At 45.8% G+C, this 19,181-nt stretch overlaps 1 protein-coding gene and 3 long non-coding RNA genes across 10 annotated transcripts; 2 read left to right on the plus strand and 2 right to left on the minus strand.

Annotated features, from left to right (window-relative positions):
- The first annotated feature begins 2,707 nt into the window (after positions 1-2,707).
- LOC135281561 (uncharacterized) lies at positions 2,708-4,403 on the plus strand. The gene is made up of 2 exons (XR_010348162.1): positions 2,708-3,031; positions 3,663-4,403. It is a non-coding gene; the product is annotated as an uncharacterized LOC135281561 (long non-coding RNA).
- Positions 4,404-4,465: 62 nt separating this feature from the next.
- PSMG3 (proteasome assembly chaperone 3) lies at positions 4,466-7,932 on the minus strand. Of its 4 annotated transcripts, none has more exons than XM_064390545.1 (3): positions 7,771-7,932; positions 7,008-7,230; positions 4,466-5,020 (listed from the first exon to the last, which is right to left on the minus strand). In XM_064390545.1, the coding sequence occupies exons 2-3, from the start codon at positions 7,226-7,228 to the stop codon at positions 4,933-4,935; spliced, it is 309 nt and encodes a 102-aa protein (XP_064246615.1). In that variant the 5' UTR covers positions 7,229-7,230; positions 7,771-7,932; the 3' UTR covers positions 4,466-4,932. The 4 variants fall into 4 exon arrangements, with proteins under 4 accessions (XP_064246615.1, XP_064246614.1, XP_064246616.1 ...); XM_064390544.1 differs by having other exon boundaries at positions 7,013-7,230; positions 7,771-7,925; XM_064390546.1 differs by lacking the exon at positions 7,771-7,932 and adding an exon at positions 7,579-7,702 and having other exon boundaries at positions 7,013-7,230.
- An 863-nt stretch (positions 7,933-8,795) lies between these two features.
- On the minus strand, positions 8,796-10,329 carry LOC135281562 (uncharacterized). Its single transcript, XR_010348163.1, has 3 exons — positions 10,065-10,329; positions 9,871-9,949; positions 8,796-9,188 (listed from the first exon to the last, which is right to left on the minus strand). It is a non-coding gene; the product is annotated as an uncharacterized LOC135281562 (long non-coding RNA).
- On the plus strand, positions 9,074-18,816 carry LOC135281563 (uncharacterized). Of its 4 annotated transcripts, none has more exons than XR_010348166.1 (4): positions 9,074-10,548; positions 15,181-16,334; positions 16,516-16,599; positions 17,232-18,816. It is a non-coding gene; the product is annotated as an uncharacterized LOC135281563 (long non-coding RNA). The 4 variants fall into 4 exon arrangements; XR_010348167.1 differs by having other exon boundaries at positions 15,181-15,350; positions 16,211-16,334; positions 16,516-18,816; XR_010348164.1 differs by having other exon boundaries at positions 16,516-18,816.
- Positions 18,817-19,181: the final 365 nt, after the last annotated feature.

Genomic DNA, 19,181 nt, shown 5'->3' on the forward strand with positions numbered 1-19,181 from the left:
AAATTAAGCACAAGGGAGCAAGCCTGCCATGGCAGAGGCAGAGCTGCTGCCCTGGGGGATGCAGGAGTGCTCTGGCATCTCCCTGCTCGGTGTGTGTTCCTCAAAGCTGGCTGCCCCAAGGCACTGAGCATTCCTGGTGCAGAGGGTGGCTGGGCATACGGACATCGTGTACCCTGTGGTTACAGACAGCAAGGACCAACCTAATAATAAGCAATTATTTATAGGGCAGCTTCATATCTCAAGGCCAACAGATGCATAAACTGCCATGTTTGGGTTTTCTTTCTGTTAATCTATGGAAAGCTGCTTTTTCCCAAGTATAACAATAGTGGTTTAAAAACCCAACAACCTGCAAGCTGAACTCTAACAATATAGACGCTTCTCAGTGCACTGTTAATAAACAAGTATTTTAGCTGCTGGGTAACTATCACCTGTGGTAAAACTGTAAGCATGAACTGGAGAGGAGCATAAAAATATCTGCCACAGATAAGAGTGGCAGGGAATGACCTTGGTCCAATTAAACAAACCAAAGCAAGAGCTGACCCTGCGGCTCCCTGTTCTGCCCTCTCACCGAACCCCAACCTCACCGGAGAGCAAACTCAGCTGGTGTCAGATCAACAGCCCTAAAAATACCTTTCCCCGGCTCCGCCTGGCAGCAGTGCTGTAAGCGGAGATGCCCGGGCAGCTGGCGAGGCCCCAGCAGCTCAGCCCGGAGGAGCTGCGCGCTGGGAGCGGGGCTGGAGCTGCTGCGGGACAGCAGCGGGGCCGGTAGTGTTACACAGGCAGCAGGGAGCCGCGCTCTTCCCCCTGCCACCGTCCTGTGGCCCTGCCCTGGCAGCAGGAAAAAGGATCCCGGGAAAGCCGGGGCGGGAGCTGGTCTTTGGACAGACTTGGATGCTGCCGGACCTGCCGTGTAAACATTAACAGGAGGACGGAGATGGCACCGGGAAGGAGATGAGAGTCCGGCCGTGCCCAGATCCCAAATCACTCCTCACTCCTTCTGGGGCTGCCCTGATGCTGGCTGGGGCTAAATAGCTGGATTTGGTCATGCTTTGCCTCCGTCAGAGCATCATGACAGAGCAGGATGAAAGCTCACTCTTTCTAGCTGTGTTTTTCTAGCCACTTTTCTAGTGATCCAGCCTACTCCCCAAGACACGGCAGAGAGCTGTGCTCTTCACTAGATCCATTTATTCTGTTTTCAACGCAGTGCTGTGCCACAGATGCTTGTCCCAAGACATCCCATCTCCTATTAACTTTCCCAGCCATCGCGGTGTGAGCACGGTGGCACCAACAGCCAGTCCTGGCAGCCTCCCCGACATTGTCACACTCTGAACATTGCAGAACAAGTCATTAAAAGCAAAAGCCTCGGTGCCGTTCAGAGACAGGGCTCCCAGCTCCACAGGTAATTAGATCCCGGCCGTGCAAGGTAGTCAGGCAATTCAATGCAGTTAGAGAGCCATTTGCTTTCAAAACAAAGGCAGCAACGAGACACCGGGAATAACACCAGCTGCAAAATTCAGCTCCTCCATGGGACTGAGCCATATCCAATCTGTCTGTTTTCAGACACCTTGCAGGTACGTGCCATACAGTGCCTACCTGTTACGCACACTCCCTGGGATATTAGAGATGCTAAGTGAGAACTGAAAAGATAAACTGAGCAGTGAAGCTTGTATTCAGGCAGACCACCTGCAAATGGGGCTTTTCACCTTGCCAGGGATTCCCCTCCATCTGCCGGCTGCCAGAGCCCAGAGTCCCAGCTCACGTCCCTCCCTGTGTCCTGCAGCACCCAGGACAAATTCCCACTTCAGTGGCAGCCCCCCGTGGGGTGAAGCAAGTCAGCAGGGAAAGGTGAAACCTCGCAGCCCCCAGCAGCACCTCTGAGATCCCTGACCCACATCCTGGGGAAGGGAGCATCCAGGTTTAGCCCCACCAGAGCAGGAGGCATGCCTTTCCTCCGGACTGCTGTCAGACAAAGCCAGGACACTCGGGTTATTTACGGGACCAGCCTCTCCACACCACCATCAGGCCACTCAGGGGGAAGGACCGGCAGCACACAGCTACAAATCGCGGCAGGGCAGCAGCGAGCCCTCTCCGAAGCCCATCTGGAGGAGTGCATGACGCAGGCACAGGGCTCTCAGAGCAGGCTCTGCCCTCCCAGCGGCTCCCACAGGTGCTCAGACCCACTGGCTGGGCCAACCCTGCTTTGTGGGGTTTCCCCCAGCTGCTGTACACCCCCCAGGGCCCCACTCACCCTTTGGGGCTGCTCCGGGAGGGAGTCCGGCTGCCGTGCACCGGGCTCTGCATCCCCCGTGCCCTGCTCCACCTGCACGGCTGGAGACTCCTCCTCCGGACACCGTCCCGGCCCTGCCCGCCCGCTGGCCGCGGGCCCTGCCGCTGCCCCGCTTACCCTCGCTGCTCCCCGGTTCTCGCCAGTGCCCCGCTCCCCTTGGGCCTGGCAGCACCCCACTCGCCCTCGCTGCTCCCCTGTCCCACCAGCACCCCGCTTTTCCCACCAGTGTCCCACTGTCCCTGCCAGCCCCCCACGGGCCTTGCTGTGGCCCGGGCCCGGCCGGCCCCGCTTACCTTACAGCACCGCCTCGCTGTGCCCGGCTCACCCTGCCAGCGCCCTCCCTGCGCCCCGGGCCCCGCGGGAGCTGGAGCAGCAGGTCGGGCTTTGTCTCCCGCAGAAAAGCTACCCAACTTACCTTTCCAGTCCGCCGTGCTCGGCACCCACGCCCGGAAAGCAAACACGGATGGAAAGCCGCGGTGCGGCCCGACGCCGCTGCCCCCCGCCCAGCACACGTCCTGCGGCCGAGGGCAAGAGCTCTGCCTGGGTGGCAAAGGCAGCTTTCCCAGCAACTGGGAATTAATCCCTGCCTAGAGGAGAGCGACGACTAAAAGGCAGGCAGCTGGTGGCACCTTGTGCCTGTTGTTTGAGCAGGCCTTCCCCTTGGTTTATTGTGCAGCGGAGAGGAGCAAAGTCGAAGGACCAATTGCTCGTGCTCTAATTTATCGCACATGGAAAGGCAGCAAGGTAAGTCTGTCCGGGCTCCAAGCATCAAATCACAGAGGTTTCCACATCCTTTCCTCACCCACCACCCTGTGCAGACCAGGTGGCACATACACAGCCAGGAAATGAAGGTGCTTAACTTGTGCTTGGCTTTTAGGTAGTAAACACACAGCTCTTTAGGGCACAGCAGTGGTATGCCACTGTATTGCCACAGTGAAAATGCAATTTCCATCCAATTTGCTGATTCATGCATGTTCTCCTCAACCTGCTGGAACTATGGACACAGTAAGAGCCTCAGTTCTGTCAGGAGAGAATCCCTACTAGCAAACCAAGATTGACAATAACTAATTCCACATGTCTCTCTCAGCCTTCCTAGACAAAAAAAAAAAAAAAAAAAAAAAAAAAAAAAAAGAGAAGTGTAAAAGAGGAAAAATTTATAGCTCTGACAGATGCGAATCTTTGATTCTTGGAAGCACAGTTTAGAAAATTATTTTTAGATGAAATTTCTTGTCAAGGGCAGCTGGAAGCCTGCAGTGTTTGACTGTATTTTTAAAAAAGACTTTCATTTCTCATAATCCCTTTAAATGCTGTAAATAACTCTTACTTCAGAGAAAAGAGTCCTTTCAAAATCCATTTTCTGCTTTTCTACTTCTAGGGGATTTTTTAGCAGCAGAATGACCTGGCAGCTGGATCACCATGATGGGGCAGGCACAGACTCAGTGTTAATTCTGCTGCACCAATTGGTTCTAGCACAATTCCTCCCTGCCCACAATCCAAGACCTGGCCTCTGTCCGGGCTGTCAAGTTCATAAGTGACAAAAGTGTGTAACAGCTCACTTAAAAATTTACTACTTGTTGCTGTTTGTTACAAGAAGTAAAAACAAATGTGCTTTCCAAGCAAAAGGCAAAAGTTTGGCTACTAATCTTTGCATCAGCTCATGCAACATAATCTGACACTTTTTGTAAATGAATTGGCAGAAACAACCCTGTGTAACTCCTCAAAACAAGATAATCTGACACTTTTTGTAAATGAATTGGCAGAAACACCCCTGTGTAACCCCTCAAACCATCTGTCCCCATGTCTCCTAAGACAGATGCTCATTGCAGGTGATCAGCCTATGGATGTTCTGTTTCTCCGATGCGTTGGTACCACGTAATCCATTGGCAGAGATTATTTCTTACAACTCTTTTGGGTTCCTGTCTTCCACCCTAACATCAGCTTTCATGAAATTTGCAGAGCGTCACGATCTGCCTCTCTTTAAAATCAGAGTGAAAGTAGAAAATGAATTCAGACTACATCCAGAAAGGAATGGACATAAGGACAAAAGCAGCCACCTAGGAATCATTTCCTAAAAAAAGGCAAGAAAACCTTTCCCATTATACAACTGTTGATTTCTTACCAAGGCTTGTATTTCAATTGAAGTGATTCTCACAGAGCAAAAAAAGAAAACAGGTAAAATTTGATTGGACAATGTTCCTTTTATTCCCTCTGCACTGGGTGTTCTGGGTGTTCCCCCTTTGCGGTATGGCACAGCTACAGAGCTTGGCATCTGCTGCTGCTCAGGACACATGTGCAGAGCTGAGCCCTTTCCCAAAAAAATGACCCACCCACCATGATAAAAGTAGCACTTCTATGTTGAGACAATTGCTCTCGTCTCACCACTGTCTATATGGACTTGCAAACCTGTCCCAGTAATAAAACCCACAAATGTTCTACACAGTAGAGAAAAATTCATGAAATTCCTCAGGACGTCCAAAACCACCACAAAGACATTCCATCATTTTCATTTCTAGTCCTTTTAAATAGGTGGTGATGAGTCATGGGCTCAAGATCATTTCCTTGAATCCAGATGGCACAACTTCACCACACTTGGCAACTTCGGATCACTTCTCGTAGAGCCTGTATTCCTTCCATGGTTTTGTCCTTCAAAGCCATGGCGAGGAGAACGGGTTTGTTCCCAGCTTCCTGCGACACGAATGCCACCAGGTTTTTGGCACAAACATGAACGAGGGGCTGAAAAGCAAAGGGATACAGATGTACACTCCTACAGATGGGAGAGCCCTCCTGCAGGAGTTAGGAGAGGAAGAGTCCTGCACTGACGTGGAGAACCTGTTGATCCTGGACTCCCACTGAGGAGTTCCAACATGGTCAGCAAAGGGAAGCCATGGGACAGGGAACTTCAGAAAGCACTTTCTCAACCAGCTCAAAAGGGAAGAGTTTGGTCCCATGAGTGTGCCAGCCACCCACACCACCCTGAAACTACTTGAATTGAGTTCAACACTGTCTGGGAAACTTGGAAACTCAGTACAGAGAATCCTTCCTTCCATAATCCTCCCACCTAAACTATGGCACCAGTGTTAAATTATATGAAATGCTGTGGATCCAAATGCCTTTATTTCCTTCACAGCCAGGTTTCTAAAGAAGTTTGCAAGTACAGTTTTTTTGTTTAAAAATTTCTTCTGAAGAGGGGATGTTCCACTGACAAGCTCTGGAAAAAAGCTGTTATTTTTGTAATTCCTAGAGATCCCCAAATGGTGTTATATACACAGTTTTTGTATGCCTGGTGTTACAGACATGTTGCTTTTTATTTTAATAGAATAATGAAAAGCAGAAATAAGTAGTGAGGCTGAAGGAGGCAAAAAAAGGGATATAACCTTTTCCATGAGGTTTCTTTAACAAGAATAGAGCAGAACAGCATTGACTATTTCACTTGGAAGGCACCTACGATGACATCTAGCCCAACTGCCTGAACAACTCAGAGCTGACCAGGTTAACACAGGGGAGTGTCCAAATGGCTCTTAAACACTGACAGGCTCAGAGCATCAACCACCTAAAGCCTGTTCCAGTTCTGACCACACTCTTGGTGAAGAGGTGTTGTCTCATGCCCAGTCTCAACCTCATCCAGCACAGCTTGGAACCACCCAGCTTGTCTAGGGTTTATTTACACCCATAGCTGTGTAGCTGTTGGAAGGATGAGTTTGCTTGATTTTAGCTGCTGTTTGGAAGTGTGCAACATCCCAGAGAAGGATGTTAGCAGTGACAAGCAGGAAAGCAGCAAACTAGTGAAAGTCTTTTCTTGAACTTTAGATCAGTTAGTTAGAAGTATTTAAAAACAGAATGAACAAAGTAAACATAGCACTTCCCATCTCCAAATAAAACCCAAAATAAGCTTGGGGGTGGAGGTGGTCATCATTTGCAGATATCAAAGCAGAGAAAGCAAAATATCTCCCAAAAAGGGAAGGCTATTGCTCAAGAGAAAGAACTCCACAAGGGGAAGTCATGGATAGAATCAGGAACTTGTGCTGCTATAGCTTGTCTAGTTAAAGGTAGCAAGTAATATGTGATTCATATTCATGAATTCTTCAACCCTGGTGGAAAGCCTCATAATCTTGTAGCTCTGTAACTTTCTGTTTTAATGTTTTACCAGTTGATGCTTTACGAAACACATTTGCTTCTGCTTTCTCTCTAGCTTTGTGAAATGGTCGATAAAAACCTCATTTTGTTGAAGCAAAACAAATTAAACTTTATCAAGGGAAGGTGCTGGCAGGCACACTTGGGAGTGGGCAACTAAAGTTCACCATGGGGCTGGCATAGACGGGGGAGGATGGGGGTGGGAAAATAGATCTGAAAAAGAAAACAAACTCACTGGAACAGAAACCCAAAAAGGTTATCAATGGCTGCATATTTAATCTTGCAACCCTTAAATCAACAGAACTTTATCAAACTTTCCATAAACATGCAGAAGCAATCCATATCCTGCAGGACACAAAACAACAGATCGGCAAACCACTCACGCTTAGTTAAACTTTTATGTCCAAGAGCAGACGAGCACACATACTTTTCTGATGAGCCCCTCTTTCCTCATTTTAAAATTAATCTTATCACTATTCAAACACTGCTTAACTGCTGTGATTCATCAACTCCCTGGCAACTCGCACAGCCCCACCTACCACATTTCCCCCTTATCCTTGCTGCCTCTGCACTTCGCATCCGCTCTCACCTCACCTCATCCTTGCCCAGCAGCACCTTCGTGGTGAGCGAGGGCCTGCCCACGTTGTCGCCGATGGTGTTGGGGTCCACGTAGACGATGGTCCCCATCTTGCCGTACTGAGTGACCACCACGAGGACCGAGTTGGAGAAGGCCGTGCACACCACCTCCGTCGGCACGCCGTGCACCACCTCCTCTCGCTGCTTGGACGTCACGATGGGACTCGCTTCCATCGCTTCCGAAAAAGAACAAAACGACAACAACAGTATGACAACATTGGATTAAAAACAAGCGCCACGAGCTACAAAAAGACCGAATCCTTTCCATAAGTTGAAATACCCACGGTTAAGTTAATTTCAGTGCAAACCCGCACCCCTGACTGGGGGGGACTTCGCAGCCCCGCAGCGATGGCATCACTGCCCCCGCATGGCCCTGCTGCCTCTGACAGGGGCCCCGCTAACGCGGATAGCTGGTACCCAGGGGGAAACCCTGCTTTCCACCCCGGCTCCACCAGGCTTTTCCTGAGGGAGACATGGAGACAGCCACCCCCATCCCGCCGGGCCGCGGCCCTCACCGCCCCTACCCTTGCCAGCCCCGCCGCGCCGCCGCTCTCCGCCCGGGCCCGCCCCGCCGTGGCGGAAGCGGCGCCTTTCTTTTCCTTTCCCTTCCCATCCCTCCCTCTCTCCCTCCCGCAGCCGGCGGGGGGCGATGGCGCAGGGCGGCCGCTGCCCTCACGGCCTGTCCCCTCCCCTTCCCTCAGCGCCGCCGCCATTACCCGCCGCGGCAAGGCGCCATCTCCGGCCCCCCCGCGCTCTCCTCACGGCCCTTCGCCGGCCGCGGGCAGGGCTGCCGCACCCGCTCCCTCCTGCGGGATGGTCCCCGGGGATGAGCCCCTTCTCCGGGGATGAACCCCTTCCCCCGGTCCGGTCTCCACGCCCCCTTTCTCCCCGTTTCATGCCGGGAGCTGGGCAGGAGTCACAGCGCAGAACCCCCCTGCGCCATGAGGGGGTGGCTGTGAGGGGACAGGTGACCTGGGGACCGAGAAGGGCTGTGAATACTGTTTTTCCCTCATTTTCCCCATGGGATACGATTACTCCCAGTAATGGATTTTATTAGGCCACGCTGTGAGACCCCGAGTGTGCTTTCCCATCGTAATAAAAGTGGCTTATAAAGGAGGCTTGTGCAAAAGAGGCAACTTTTTACATAGGCAGACAGAGCTAGGACAAAGTGAATGCTTTTAAACTTAAAGGGAAGAAATGTATATTGGCTGTCAGGGCTCAGACTTCCCTATAAGGGTGCCGAGGCCCTGACCCAGATCAACTGTGGTTGTCCCATCCCTGGAGGTGCCCAAGGCCAAGTTGGACAGGGCTTGGAACAGCCTGGGATAGTGGAAGGTGTCACCCACAACAGGGTGAAACAAGATGATATTTAAGGTCCCAAACCATTCTGTGATTCTATAAAAACAAGGCTGGTTTTGGTCGTGGAACTGGCCTTGCTATTAGCTGACTGAGCATTGGCAGATGCTCGATGGAACTGTATTGGTGGATAAAATAAAGGCATCTGTGTGAGGAGAGTGAAACCAAATGTTCTGTCTCAAGTGCAATTAATATTAGTTTATATTAATTATACCAAATTAATACAGTGCTATTTTTTTCCTTTGAAATACTGGTAGTCATGAACAAAAATTTTGTGTTCTAATTTATACAAAGCCCTGAAAATTGGTATTTCCCAGAAGTTTGCAATCTCCCAGACTCCTGCAATTGCTGCATCTAAAATACAGTCCAAACCTGCATTCCCATGTTTTAGCTCTCCTTTATTAGCATCCTCACCACATCCCAAATGTCCTGGCCATGGGTACAGCAATAGCTACCTGACCTGTGGGCTATCTGTTCAGGTAACATATCTGAAGGACTTAATGAATGCTTCCTTTGTTTGTTTTGCATTAAAAGTTTTACGAAACTTGGTTACAGGAGGAACACATAGACTTTGTGCTGAGAATCCTTTAAGGCACCATTAGAGAGCAGCAGAGGTCCATGGAAAAGCTCTTCATTCAGCAGGTTATTTTTGTGGTTAATTCAAACAGAGACTCGATACCTTTTCGGTACTCTTTGCAGTCTGGCAAATAGTCTGTTTTCCAGCACTGAATAAACAGCATTCCTCTTTCTTGCTTGCCACAATCACTCGAGGCTTTGCCTGTTTGACAGAGATAATAGCAGCTATTGTCAGTAAAACCTCCTGACTCATAAAGAAGTTTATTCCTGTTCTGCCTTCTCCAGAGAGTAACTTTACTTCAGGACACAAAGGACTGGATTCTTCCTGCCATCCTTGCCAGATTTTATTTTATTTTTTACATGACAGGGGAACAAAGGGAGTCCACTGTAGTTCAGATTTACATGGAAACATCATTCTTTGCTGTTTGGCATTAGTTTGGGACAAAAAAAGAGTTGTCTTTCAGAGTTTCAGTCAATTGGATGTCTCATTATGGCATGTAGCTGAGGTGGGATATAGCAAACTGAAGCAACTGAGCACTGAATCCTCATCACTGAAAATGAATACATTAAAAAATGAACTAAGGAGAAGACTCCTGTCTGTGTGACTGAGGCAGGGGATGGGGATTTGAGAATGAGCACCAGGACAGGTAATGGGACCTTCCCGGGGGGTATCTGTCTGCCTGTCATCTGCTTCCCAGCATTTCTGGCTGAGAAGGGTCCGTATCCATACTCACACTCCTGGTTGCTATCACACTTTACCTCCACAGATCCCTGATCACATTGCAAACGTTATTACATTTAGCTTCATGAACTGTCTTTCATCATAACAGATTGTTAATATAACCCATTTTATGGTTCGAGGGAAATAAAGAACCGAGACCGACAGCAGTTTCAGAGCCATCAAATCCTCAGCTGGAGATTTCACTGGATTTCAAGATCCCTTCTTCCATTCCCATGCACTCGCTGCCAAAGAAACATAAGTCATGCATGTCACTATCTCAATTATAAGAGAAAATCAATGACTGTGCAGCCCCATACTTTGACAAGCAAAACTACTCCTAATACTGCAGCTTAATACCTTTATTATTATTTATTCAAGCAGTTTTGTGCTGCTTTTCTTTTTAAACTGCTTAAGAGTCTCTGTGTTTGTAGACTGGAAGGAGGCTGCTTTTATATTAGTCTTTACATTTATCTGAACTGATTTTATAAGAGCATATGTGTAAGATCCACAGAGCATCAGAAATATTTCCCACTGCTCTCAAACATAGACACACACTGTTTCAGGACACCCATTAATAATCCCTGCTCTGGGGAGTGCCTCACTATCAAAGTGCTGGGTTGGTTTATTAGTTTACAGGTTATTACTTCTCCAGTTTAGATTTCTCTCTTGTCTCTTTTATGATGCAGAATATAGACTGTGAGCTGGAACCTCGGGTGCAGCTGGACTCTGGGCTGCGCAGCCGAGGAGAGAGGAAAGGAATTAGTTTGCTCCCTGATGCAGGAGCTGCTTGGGAATTATTCTGACCCTTGTTATAAATCAGGTACATGAAGTGGAGCTGCCTGTGAGTACATTCCTTGGGCCAGACAATATCAGAACTCTCCTCTTCCCCTTATCACTGTCACAGCAAGGTCGGGGTGTGGGTGGTGTGGGGTTGTGTGAGGGCTCTCTCTATGGGGCCCTTATAAAACGAGTAGAAGAATGGCAGAAATTCACCTCCTGGATTTCTCCTTTCAAGCCATCCCCACGGCATTTAATTAGTCTGGAAGAGACCGTGTTCAGAAAATAATAGTGAATTGAGGCCCTGGGGGAGGCAGGGAGTGGAGCACACCTGGGGCTGGTTAGCCCAGCAGTCGAGTCTCCCTGGATGGTTCTCTGCAGTCAGCAGAGAGAGGCTTTGGCCTTTGGTGCAGAGTGGAAACAGCTTTGAACCCGACTGTCCATAGTCAGGAGTCACCCCTGCTGCACCTCAGGTTGGTTGGTTTATCTCTGGGTTTCTGGAGCTCCTCTGATAGAGGGATGAGCCTGCAAAACACGACCACAGCTCAGCTGCTTCTGCACATGGGACATCAGGTGTGCAGGGCAGCCTGAGGCTGGGGTGTGAGCTGCTGAGGTGTTCAGATGTGTCCTGGATTAGGTGACACCTGAACAGCATCTCAGAGTTAAAGCTGTGAGGCTCTCAGTCTATGTGCTCATATTTTGAAGGAAGATGAGGGGATTCTGGCTCTTTTGTGTGTAGGTCCCTTTTCTGTGCTCCCTAGGATAACAAGATTATCAGTTCTTATTCTGAGAGACAATTCTAAGAGGTTTGCTTTGTTCTGAAGTTGTCCCTGTGACTCTTATTGTATGGAACATCTCTTATTTCACTGATTGTGTGAGAGGAAGGCTCAGCCAATCCATCACGAATTGCAGAACCACTCCAACCTACTTTGTTGTTGATGAAACATTTTTTTTCCCAGTGTAGAATTCAGCCAGCAAAAAACATAGTCTTAGAAGAAAAAACAAACATAACACTTAAACCCAAATTATTCCCTTTCTGAGTGAGCTGCACTCAGCTGCACATCTGAAATAGAAGTGCTGGATGTGCTTACATGCCTGAGACTGTCAGGTCATGCTATTGTTTTGGTTTCTCGCACTTGCAGCTTAGTAAGGAAGCAATAGGGGAATGTTCATTAATGTTTGTGTCAATAGTAACAGCCCACATATGAGCACTAGCAGATTTTCCTAAGAAAGCTCAATGCACAGGGTAGGATTTAAAAACATGGCAGTAAGCCAGCATGCCCTGGCTGGGCCTGGAAACGTCTAGGTAGCAATTTGACTGGTGCTCTCTGGAAGTTTTTTTTAGTCAGATTTAGCGACCTATAAATAGAGGAGTACTCCAGCCCTTGTAGGACTTTTTTATGCTGTGTCATTGGTGTTTTCTGAGCTGCTCTGCAGGCTGGGGGAGGAGGATTACAGATCCATGGGGCTAAGAGGAAAAAGGAGCAACCTTGTTGCTGAAGGAGAATTTTAGGAAGGGGCTCCTGCCAGGATTGCAGAGCCTGGCAGGAGTGAAGCAAGTCACACTGGCAGAAGGACTTTGCTGAAAACAGTTTTTGGGGTGCTTGGTATCAAACAACAGTATTTTTAATGTATTCAGTACCCTTAAAAACAGCACATCTTAGATTTCTTAGCAAAAATTTCTGCAGAAATTATTTCAACAACCACTGAAATGAAAGTTACTTTCTGGAAATGTGTGAGATACACCTCCAGAAACACTCCAGACTACCTAAGAGAGCTAAAAGAGCTCCAGCTACCTAAAAGAGTCAGGATTACATCATGCAGACAACCTGGTGCTGTCTGATGATAATTTTATCCTCGATATTTATCATGAGATAACAGCTGGCTGTTCTGGGCACTGCAGGCAGGGGGTATGGAACAGACAGAGTCATCATGAGGCAAGATTGAGTTTGAGTACTGTTTACATAATTTTCATTTGTCAAATAACAGCCCCTCATAGATCACAGCCATGACAGCGCCTGTGGATGGTATCATCCATCAGCAGATCTACTCTGTGAGCAGCAGAAGCTTTGTATTGCTGCAGTGGCCAAAGGAATTATTTCCATGGATCAGTAAAGACAGCAGTAATTGCCTTAAAGCTCACTATAGTTTATGTAGGAGATTTTCAGGTGCTTGTGGTGATCTGTCAGATGGAAGACAACATGCAAATGGAGTGGATTGTAAAAATTACTGTGGCACAGCTTCTAAGAGTAAAACTCATACTCCTCTGTTCCTGAGAAGTGTGAAAGCTCCGAAAATAACTCCATGGCCCTTGCAGAAGTAACGAGAATGTCAGAGTATTAGTATGATGCTAATAGTATAGTCAGTCCTATAAATCACTTAATTGTGACAGCAAATTAAATAGTGTTGTTGTCTGGAATTCACCCACAGTTAAAATGATATATCTTGATGAGACAAATGCCTTCTGTGCTGCCAGTAATAAATTAGCTCCTCTTTCAAGTGAGAAAACAATTAAAAACTTGGTTGAAAAGGGCATACTTTCTCTGTGGCCACTGATCCCTCAAACTCTGGAAATAATAAAGTAGTTCTAATAGTTGTTCATTGTTACACAGTTGAAAGAGGAAAAATCCATTGCCTCATTATGTACAAGACAGTTATGAAATTACATTGGGAATATTTGAAAATGTAAGAGGCATCTAACCAAATGGTTTCAACTTTGACAATGTGTCATCATTTGCAGTTCATAATGCTGCTGTTAACTTTTGGAGATATCAGTCAGTGCACGCAGTGGAAAATGAGAATAAATATTTACCTTGCATTTATATACTGCATAAATAACAGCAGAGTACACAGTAGACAAGTCATGATTCCATTTTGAGGGTTGTGTAACAAAAAATTCAGAATTACAGGAGTATTCATTTTCAACACTCAAATATGTGGAAGCATTTAGGCAGTTCTCAACAAAATGGACAACAATGCCTTGCCAATAAAACAATAACAAAGTGATTTATGAATTACTTCTGAATATTAGGTGAAGATTGGCCTCATATTTTTAAGTTCTTTATGTGTTGAAGATATTGAAGATGATAGAAATGCTTGGTGTCTGAATGTCTCTTTCCTGATACATTAAATTTGTTTTCCATCTAGTCAAAATTATCATGCTGTCTGGTGCTTAAGTTTAGCACATAAAACTGAAGCCACAGTAAAGAATCCAAGTGAGCCTTGCATAAAGACATTCCATGGCAAGGCAGGAGAGTGCAGGCAGGTGTCCTTTAGTGGGCCATAGAGACTCTCAGATTTCTGTCTTCATCTGCCTATATTAAGCAGACTCACTGAAAAGAGAGAAATTTTAGGAATCTGGGAAGGACCTACCTATAACAGAAGATTGGAAACATATTTATTAAGATTATTGCAATTTCAAAGATTTTGTGAAGCATCATGTGCATGTACTGCAGGAGTTTGTTTTTAAAAGAGTTTCTAATCCTGGTTATCTCTATTTCAGAAAACTTGTGGAGTTTACTACATCTCCTCCTGTGTCTAGAGAGTAATCAAATAAATATTTCCTCTTGGAAGCAGTTTTAATATTTCAAAGCCCTGCAAAATATTGAATCGGTTAAAGTTGAAGTTCAAAGTTAATTTTAACTGACCATATAAATTCTTTTATGAATCAACATAAAAAGAAACAAGTACTGAAGTTGTTTGTTAGTGCCATTCTAAGTAATGAACTGAAGTTTGTGATAATTTAATTGTGCTTTTGATGGACTGTACAAATGTACTCTTAGAAGAAAATACAATTATATACTGGAGAAAATGGCATTAAAATAGAGTATTGTCCCTTATTTCATAGGTGCTTATCTTCTGTTTCTGCACAAGAAACATGATAATTAAGAAAGCCAGATATGCTATCAACTTTTTAAATTTCATCCTGGAAATGAGGTTGGAATATTCCATGAGGAAATCAATGTTATTTTCCTACTCTCTTTTGTTTCTGTAATAAATGCTCTGCCTAAATCCTTCTTTGCTCTGCATTTGCAATTCCTCTTCTCTCTCTTTAGGTGAGTCTAGGCTGAGCTCATGTTTTTGTTCTCAACTTCATATGAGCCTCCTTTTCTAACCCTTCCAGGAGCATTTTGGAACTAGTTTGCCCTGCAACCCTGACATCTGAGAACACTGGAGGATTAGTTTTAAACTTGTTAAACAGAATTAACACTCCTGCCACATGATTCTGGCCTGTGCCAGTCTTTCTAATCTTGTTCAGAGTTTAGGATAATTTGTTTAGTAGGGCTGATCAGCTGGAGGTTAATTCAATTGGACTTTGGCTATTTATTCATGCCCGGATTTGCTAAGTGTCACAGCAGATACATGAGGTCTCTGTTACAGTTATGAGATGGCTTCATTAGTGTGACGGAGAGTCCATCTGGGTGACTTCCTCTCCTCAGTGCAATAACTGGCTGTCAGGGCTCTCTCCAGTGGAAAAAACCTCCTTATGTAACATCTCCCTTTCATTTGTGTCACAAGTGTATTGATTAGGAGTTAAAAGGCACCTCTCTGTTCTGATTGCTGGGATTGCTGATAAACTTTCTCAGAGATGTCAGTAGTATTCCAGCTCTACATTTTTAACTGATGCCAGAATTTAAAAGAAAAGCACTGAAGTGTTTGAAAAGCCATTTATTATTAATTACGTCTTTTCATGCAGGATTCTGGTCCTTCTCACTTCAAAGTCCACTTTCCTCCTGATAGAGGTGCTGCCAGCATTGGGTTGGAAGGTGGTGAGTCTTTTGCACTGTCCAGAATTGACTATCCAGAAATGGAAGACAAAAAGGAAGAAGAAAATTCCATCCTACTAAAACCTCTGGAGGAATTTAGGTTGGCAGAATGTTGTTACTCAAACTGGAATGTGGCCAGGACACCAGGATTAATGTTAGCACAAAATGCCATTTGATTGCAAGTGTTCAGATAACCTTGGATGAAAGTCTTAACTGAAAAGAGGCTCTTCTAACAGAAAAGGGCTCCCTCATGTTGGCCTGGACTTTGGTTCAGGGTTGACTCTGAGAATTTTTGCTTTTTGCTTCAGCAGTTTTTGAATGGGACAGCTCTTGAATGGTAACAGATCTCCCCTACACAGCCTGCAGCACAGCAGATTATTTCCCAGAGAGAATTCCATGCCATAGACTGATGTTTCTTTTTAGAGAAGTTTCCTGATATATCATGCAAACAGGACAAATAAAAGCTTGACAGAACACTTGCTAGGGGAAGGTCCTAAAGATTAGAAAGCAGGAGAGATGTTCAGTGTTAAGAAGGCACTGGGACAAATGCAGAGTAGCTATTTATGTCATGGAGTTGCTCATGAACAAGTGAGACCATCATTTACCCCATTCTCATTTTATTCTCCTCTCTGGTTGTTTCTACTGTTAATCCTCTAATACATGTTGTGGCTTGGGCTGGGAAAACCAGGTGGTTTCCAGCTAAAGCTTTGGTGATTAAGAACAGTGTTAATCAAAATTTCTTCTCTTTCTGTCTCTCTTTTTTTTTTTTTTTTTTCCAATTAAATTGTAAATATGTGCTGAGGAACAACCATTAGCTTCCAGGGACTGAGAAGTGTTCCCACATGCTTGGCCATCTTCAGAAAACCCTGTCACAGTTACAGACCATGAAATATGGATTCCAACAGAACAATGTTCCCCAAACCAGCTGGGACCAACATTACAACTCAGCATTCTTTGCAGAAGTTTATTTGCTGTTGACTTGGAAGCTACATTAGAGCTTTGGAGAGGAGTTTCTGCTTTTCTACACAACAATGCAACACGGATCCCACAGCATCAGCTCCCACAGAGAAGCTGGAGACAGCAGGTGATGTGTCTGTACCATCCTTGTCCCCAAACCTGCTGCTGGAGGGGATGGCCCTTGCACTGGGCCTGGGTCCCAAATGCCTGCACCGGGGAAAGGAAAGCATCCAGGGAGGATGTAGAGGCAACTTGCCATCAATTATGAAGGGGGCTGTATCTGCAAAAGCCAGTGTGTGTTCCCACAGGATTGTATCCCTGTCTGGAGGAGAAAGAGAAGTGTGCAGCTCCATCTCTGGGTGCTCTCCTGACACTACAGCTCCATCTTTTCGGTAAGGCAGGAGCTCCATGCATTGGGAACAATCCTTACAGGGCTGTGTGCATGGATAAGCTGTATGTGAGCATGAGACTTGCTTTGCTGCTTGTTTTTGAGGGCAAAACACATTGCTGCTGTTGTGTGGTATGAATGTGACCTAAACTTCTTAAAGTGGAGCTATTTTCCATTTTACTCAAGCTCCATTGATGTTTTCCCTTGTTTTCCATGAGAAGACACTGATTTCCACTTTTCCTCCAGCTCAGTTTTCCCATTCCTTTCCTGCAGCACTGAGGACTTGCATATGAGCCAAGATATGATTCCTCTAAGAATATATTTAATTTAATATTCTTTTTTCCAGCCTTCATTATTTTTCATTTGTAGGTTAACCAGCACCTGAGATGCTCAGTGCTTTCCCTAACTTTGTTTTAACTAGTTAAACTTTTAAATTAAACATTTTTATTCCCCTCTCATTCAGTTTGAGGGTTATTGTATAATTCTGCATTAAAAAAACCCAGCAAATGGAGAAGTAATCACAGATACATTTTGCTGAGAAGAAGTAGATGGCATAAAGGATTGAACATACTATCCCACAGATATCCCTGCATCTGACAAAATAGGCCAAACTCATTCTTTACATGGCTCCACCAGGGATGAACAAGCCTCAGGGGCTGTAAGGAAGACCACGTGCTGACTATTTGTTTCATGGAGTCCCTGGAATATTGAATATGTGCTTGATATGCAAGAGTAGGCTGAAATCTGCAATCAGCTCCATGAGTGCACTTGAATCTGAGTCAGGAGCAGTGACACCTGCGTGATGAAGAAGGGCATTCATTCTGCTCTGTTCAGGTTGTACCAGCCTACTGGTGTGGACAGAGTTCAGCATGTACTGTCTTGGGCTGAGGGATCACACAATCATGCTCCAACAATCTCCTCTATATATTTCTACTACATGCTGGACAACTCAATGCTCTGCTGACAAGTGACATCCCCTCTTATCTGGGTGTCTGCTCTGTCCATGCACAGCAGCAAACAGCAGCACACTGGACTTACCAATATGAATGGGGAAAAAAGCTGTTGTGTGACCTTCACGTGGGGCTGCCTTTCCTTCTGCAAGATCACTTCTGTCTTGGGGGCATCAGTGTCAGTGCAACCAGTCTCCCATTACTGCAGGCAGATGTGATGCAGCTGTGCAGGGTCTGTGGTGCTGTACATCTCACACACCTGCTCCTCATGCCCAACATTAATAACAGGACTTGGTACAAAAGACTAAAAGTCTCAAAGCCAACACATGAAGAGAGAAGGAGAGACCAATGCATGTCACCACTGCCTTAAAAGGAAGAATAAGAGGAGAAAATTCCTAGGTGATCCCTTTATGTTATCACTAGGAATGGTCCTTTTGGGAATGGTGCAATGAAGAGCTTTTGAGAAAGTGTTGTTGAAGGAATTTTTTTTTGGAAATGTTATTTCGACACATCAGGCTATATTGTTTTGATCACTCCCTTTTCAAAAGTAACTTTTAGGTTACAGTGTTCTGCTTTGATGATTTTTCAAACAAAGTTGCAGTCATTTCACTTCTCCTTTATTTTTTTATCCACATTTTATCTTACGTGGGAGAAGTGAGCAAAGGAAAACATTTGATTGACCCAAACTACCTGCAGGACATGCTGTTTTTGTGAAAAGATTTAAAATATTCCTTTTCTCTATTTGGGTGAAAATCTTAGGATGTCTCACATTTTGGAGAAAGGACAACACTTGAGGGCATGTGGTACCTAGACCAAGGTGCTAAACCAGGACTGGTACTGAGTCTCTCTCTGGTGCATCTGAATGCAATGGGTTTTGTATTTATCTACACAGTGATCCAATGTTTCAGTCGTGCCACCATGTGAGCACTGTCCCTGGGGAAAGCTGGGCTCAGTGCTTGGCAGGAAGGCTTTTGGGAGCATGTGCTGCAGACTTTCACCCTCTGAAACACAGCCCAGGGCTCCTTGAGGGGATCACCAGCAGGATTAGCCCTCAAGGAGGGTACTCAGGTGCCCTTGATGGGTGATTTAAATGGAGAAAGCAGCATATCTTGCTGGGGAGAAAAACAGCCTTGGCAGGTGGCCTTTGTGCAAGACAAGTGCATGGAAGTCCTCCTTTAGAGGAAGGAGATGTGATGTGGTGACAAGTATAAGGGTTAGATCCCCTCCATCCCCTTTGGATTTCCAGTCAAGGCTGGAATTCCATGTTCCTTCCCTATATAAAGAAACAACCAGTGTTTCTCCATACTTTGAGGAATTCTTACCCAAATCCCCTGTGTATACCTACATGTATAAAATCAGTTACTGAAAGCAAGAGAAACAAAACTACTGTGGAAGTAAGCAAGATCCTCCAGAGAGAGTGGTGCGAAATATGTATCCAATAAAACTTTTCTGATGATATCCATAAATACAGAACTGAAGTGCTGGCCCTGCTGTCCTCTCCAGTACCATTCCACCAGAAATGTGTAACTCACATCCTGAGTCATCCCCAAGGAGAGCAATAGATGTTATACACTGGAAATAGTTTAATTTCTAACTGGTCCAAGCACAGTTCATGCCTCTTTCATCAGGCAAGAGG

The sequence above is a fragment of the Passer domesticus genome, chromosome 15 (assembly GCF_036417665.1).
Source record: "Passer domesticus isolate bPasDom1 chromosome 15, bPasDom1.hap1, whole genome shotgun sequence".
Lineage (NCBI taxonomy): Eukaryota > Metazoa > Chordata > Aves > Passeriformes > Passeridae > Passer > Passer domesticus.